Source organism: Sardina pilchardus, chromosome 24 (genome assembly GCF_963854185.1).
Source record: "Sardina pilchardus chromosome 24, fSarPil1.1, whole genome shotgun sequence".
Lineage (NCBI taxonomy): Eukaryota > Metazoa > Chordata > Actinopteri > Clupeiformes > Clupeidae > Sardina > Sardina pilchardus.
The window spans coordinates 27,195,644-27,200,643 of record NC_085017.1 but is presented as its reverse complement, the minus strand read 5'-3'; the positions used below and the strand labels follow the sequence as shown (position 1 = coordinate 27,200,643).

General features: G+C 49.7%; 1 protein-coding gene across 1 annotated transcript in view; it reads right to left on the bottom strand.

The window, feature by feature from the left end:
* Positions 1 to 5,000, bottom strand: part of runx1t1 (RUNX1 partner transcriptional co-repressor 1) — a 61,311-nt gene that overhangs the window by 9,340 nt on the left and 46,971 nt on the right. Inside the window, 1 exon segment of the mRNA XM_062528824.1 lies at positions 2,169 to 2,350. Coding sequence (XP_062384808.1) covers positions 2,169 to 2,350 — 182 coding nt within the window.

The window sequence follows — 5,000 nt, the reverse complement described above, 5'->3', positions numbered from 1 at the left end:
GAGAGAGAGGGAGAGAGAGAGTGGGAGAGGGAGGGAGGGAGAGAGGTAGAGAGAGTTGATGAAGGGCTCCAATATTGTTCTCTTGTCTCATGATAAACTAGCTCAAATCATGCTGATCAGACCTGGTGTTAATACAATATATTTTGCAAATAAAACTTACTTTACAAAACATATTGTAAATAGTATGCACATTTGAATAAACATTTATGATACATGTATGATGCTTAATTAATTAATATGCATGGCCCACATTTTCAGTGGAATCCTTAATGTAAATCTTAGGAAAAACCCGCACTTCCGTACAGTATACCTCGGTCTTCTCCACCTGTATGCTCAAGCAGACCAAAGCTCTTAATGAAGCGCATAGCCTACCGCGCAACATCCCAGCGCAAGAGACAGCTGATCCGTCTCCTCTACCTGATAATTACACTGACATTTCCAACTAGCTCTACCTGCCACGCTGTCTAATTAAAAGCTCATGCATTTAAACATGAGACACAGCCATGTTCTAACCTGTTCTACGGTACGTTCTACAGTTCTACGTCGGCACAGGTTCCGGGAGCGCCGTCGGGCTCGTTCCGTCGGAACGCCGCGGAGGACGGACAACACTGTTGATGACCGGAGGAGGAGCGTTCCCTCCCGCACGTACGAGGTTGCCATGGTGATATGTTGGTTTTTCGTATGAATTACACTGAAATAGCCGTGGATTGTGTAATTCAAGCAATTAAGTTCTTAGCTTTTCCTTGTTTCTTTTTCAGTCTACCCCCTGCTTCTTCCCTCGCTGTTGTTCTCTCCTGTTGCAGGTGGGAGGTTGAACGGACCTCAGAAAGACATGTCAGTGGGGCGTCATTTGCCCTTGATATCGACCTCTTCTCTGACCACACACAAAATACCGCACAAATATGCAGGTATTACGGGAAAAAATACGCCATCTAATAGGCTGCAGTGACCGCAGGCGGTGAAGGGGAGGGTTATTAATATCTGCCTCCTTTCGCCTCGTTATTTAGAGAGAGCACATTTTCTTGTCTTACCCGAGGAAAAATGGAATGGAAATCTCAGGGGACTGAGTTTGATACGGACTGCAGGAAAATGTATCCTTTTATACTTACTCTTTTTTTTAAACAAAAAACCCTCTCAGCCTCATTCCCTCTTTCCATTTTCTTCTGTGTTTTCCCCTCTCTTTCTCTTGACCTTCTTTCTTTACACATTGCCTCTATTTACTCTCTCTTTCTTTCTCTCCCTCTCTCTCTCTCTCTCTCTCTCTATCTCTCCCTCTCTGATTTCCATACATATACAGAAGAGGCACACGCACATTTAGACTCCATCTCCTCCTCCTCCTCCTCCTCTTCTTCCTCCTCCTCCTCTCTCTATGTCTCTCTGGCCTGTCTGGACTGCTGGTTCCGCTCCATTTAACGCTACGGTTGACTGGTTGCAGTTTACACAGACAGCAGCCCCCGTCCACATCCACAAAAGTGCTGGATTTTCATTTCTCGTGCCGGCCGCTTATCCTAGCGCCTCACCCATTTGCTCTATCTGCTCCGTGTAGACCTTCAGGAAAATTCGCCAGCCGAAACCACTTCGGCTGTTCACCAGGGAGATGACCTCCCGCGACCCACATGTCTTTACGCTGAATGACCGACGGGATTTCTCGCTGTGTCCTCAATCTGAGTCTAATCCTTTCGTTTAATTACCCTCTACTTCTCTTGCGTTTCCTGCTCTTTTATCCTTTTTTCCTGCTTCCTTGATCCCTTGGCTGCTTCCTTGTTCCCTTCATCGTTTCCTCTTTCTTCCCTGTACGGCTGCTCAGTCAGGGTCATGACCCCCCCCCCCCCCCCCCCCCCCCGCTGGCCTTACAGTGCTGACACAGCGTTTCTAAACCTCTCTCTTGTTCCCACCCCCTGTTCTCTCCCCCTCTACATAAGGTGTGTGTTCCCCTGTTCTCTCCAGTTCTACAGTGTGTGTTCCCCTGTTCTCTCCCCTTCTACAGTGTGTGTTCCCCTGTCCTCTCTCCCTCTACATAAGGTGTGTGTTCCCCTGTTCTCTCCCGTTCTACAGTGTGTGTTCCCCTGTCCTCTCTCAATCTACACCAGGTGTTTTCTCCTCCTGTCCTCTCTCCCCCCCCCCCCCCCCGTCCACACCAGGCGTGCTGCTCGTCCATGCAGGCTCACCTGTCCGGCGTCCGCCTCTTGCCGTTCTCGTTGACGTCCAGCAGCAGCTCGGATGAGTCGACGGGCGAGGTGGTGCTGGTGTCCAGCAGCAGCTGCTCGTGCTGGGCCAGGTACTGGGCGGGGTTCTGCTTGGCCAGCCGCGCGCAGTGGAGCAGCTCGCGCTGCAGCAGGGGCAGGTTGGCCTGCGGAGGAGAGGTCAGGCCAGGTGAGGTCAGATCTCACGCACAGTATCCACAGGATATTTAGTACCACTAAAGGACATTTCTAAAACGGATAGTTCCAGTTCTTTGATTGAATAGAAATAGAATAGAATAGAATATATACTTTTTTGATCCCGTGAGGGAAATTCAGTTCTCTGCATTTAACCCAATTTAACCGAATTAGTGAACACACAGCACACAGTGAACACACAGTGAGGTGAATCACACAACCCAGAGCAGTGAGCTGCCTGCCCAACCAGCGGCGCTCGGGGAGCAGTGAGGGGTTAGGTGCCTTGCTCAAGGGCACTTGATTGTGATTGGCTGAATCATGTCCGATGCCGTTGTTTATTCCAGCATAACCTCATGTCTCAATAAACATTTCATTAAAACTAAATTAACAGCCTACAATATATACAGTACACAAATACCAACAATAATAATAGACAAAATATAATTGAACAGAATAAGAACAATAACTCCAAACATACAATGCAATACTACACTTCTCTCTGTAAGGAGAATAAAATGAGTCGATTGATTTGCATCATCTGTGGACTGAAGGAGTCGGCCGAGCAGAGGGAGAGAGGAGCGGAGAGACATGGCTGCCTTCTGTGCCATTACAGGCTTTTGTTTGTCCATTACCTTCTGGAGGGACAGGACAGGACAGGACAGGACAGGGCTGGACTGAACTGGGCTGGGGAGAGCTGAATTTGGGGCGCAACGGGGGATCGATGACCCAGCATGCATTAGTACCTCCTGGAGCACTCATGGGTTCCCAGAAATGGGCTGCAGAGTGACTGGGTGGGTGACATCAAAGAAGCCATGGGCCAGGAGCGGGCTAACGTGCCCATAGACACACACGCACACACACACACACACACACACAAACACGCACACACATGCACACACATACACACACATACACACACCAAACCTGCCTCTCTGTTTTGGGGAATGGGAGGAGGGGGGGAGTTCTCTCTTTATCTCGGCCTCGTCTCTGATAACAGCCTGCTGGATGCTTTCTCATTTCTTATAGTTGGAGCTGGGGGGCACGTTTTGGCTTGCCACATACACCTCCTTACGCACACACACACACGCGCACACACATATTCACGCACACACACATACACACAGACCCACACAGGAGCGTTTTTGTCATGTTACAGTAGATGAAAGGTTTCTATAATTCCCACCTGGAGACAGCAGTGCAGCCATTACCGCCGCTGTGTAAATGGCACTAAGTGTCAGTGGAGGACAGGCGCTGTCTTAGAGGTGCACACACACACACACACACTCTCTCTCTCTCTCTCTCTCTCTCTCACACGCACACACACACAACACACTCTCTCTCTCTCACACACACACACACACACACACACACACACACACACCTCTGCTCTGCGGAGAGTGTCCACACACATTCCATTTGTGAGTAAAGAGGAGAGAGGCGGCCGGTCGTCAAGAGAGAGAGCTCTCTCTGTTTTGTTTCTCCGCTTCCCTGCCGGTGCTCCATCTCCGTCTCGTTATCTCTCTCCGCACCTCCGTCTCTCTTCACTCTCTTTCTCTCTCTCTCTCTCAGCGTCTCTCACTGCATGTCTTCCTCCTTGCCACTGATTTCTCTCTCTCTCTCTCTCGGATAGTCTGTGTCCACACGTCTAAAAATAATACCGGGTGACGTGTGGGCAGGAAGAGTCCACTCTCACACTTCTGCTTAACAAATATGGCAGACCTCGGACCGTAGTGCCACTTACTGGCCGAGAGTGAAGAGAGGGCCTCCTTGCTGGCCGCTGACTGGCACTGGCTCAACTTAATGGGGTGTTAATAGTTTATGGCAGTAATTACTCAGAGAGAGAGAGAGAAGAGAGAGAGAGAGAAGAGAGAAGAGAGAGAGAGAGAGAGAGGGAGAGAGCGAGACAGAGAGAGAGGGAGACAGAGAGGGAGAGGGAGAGAGAGAGAGAAAGGGAGAGGGAGAGAGAGAGAGAGAGACAGATTGCTGTGACCCAGGTGACCTAAGATTTCATTATGTGGAGGTCACGGTAATTACTTAGAGTTCAGTCGTGGGAGATCCTGCTCTGCATAATGTGTAATGGGCTTCTCCATAATGAGCCCAGAAAGCTCTTCAAGTGCAACTGAAGCCTCAGCTTCCTCTCTCTCTCATCGCATCAACCTGGACAATTCATTACCCCCCCCCCCCCTCCATATTCTCTGCCCCCCCCCCCCCTCTCCATACACAAACATTTATTTGTTACCAGGTCCTAATGCACAGGCGTGTTAACACAACTCCTTATCTCAGCTGGTGTGGGGGCTTCAAGTGCACAACGGAGTGGTTTGGTGTGAAGGTTAGTGTCTGTTGTTGTGAATGGTCACGCTGCCGTGACAACGACTCATTTGACAGACTGGACTCTTGCTCTGTGTGGTCACTGTGTGCCACGGCTGACCGCCTCAGTTGGCTCACACGTCATCAACACAACAACAAAAGCAGATGAGGAGGAAGAGAAGGAGAAGAAGAACAAGAAGAAGAAGAAAAAGAGGAAGAGGGGGAGGAGGAGGAGGAGGAGAAATCCTGCTCATCTGGTGCCCACTCCAGTATGGGATTACATCATTAGTAGCGGGGTGTACGGCTTTTCCAGTA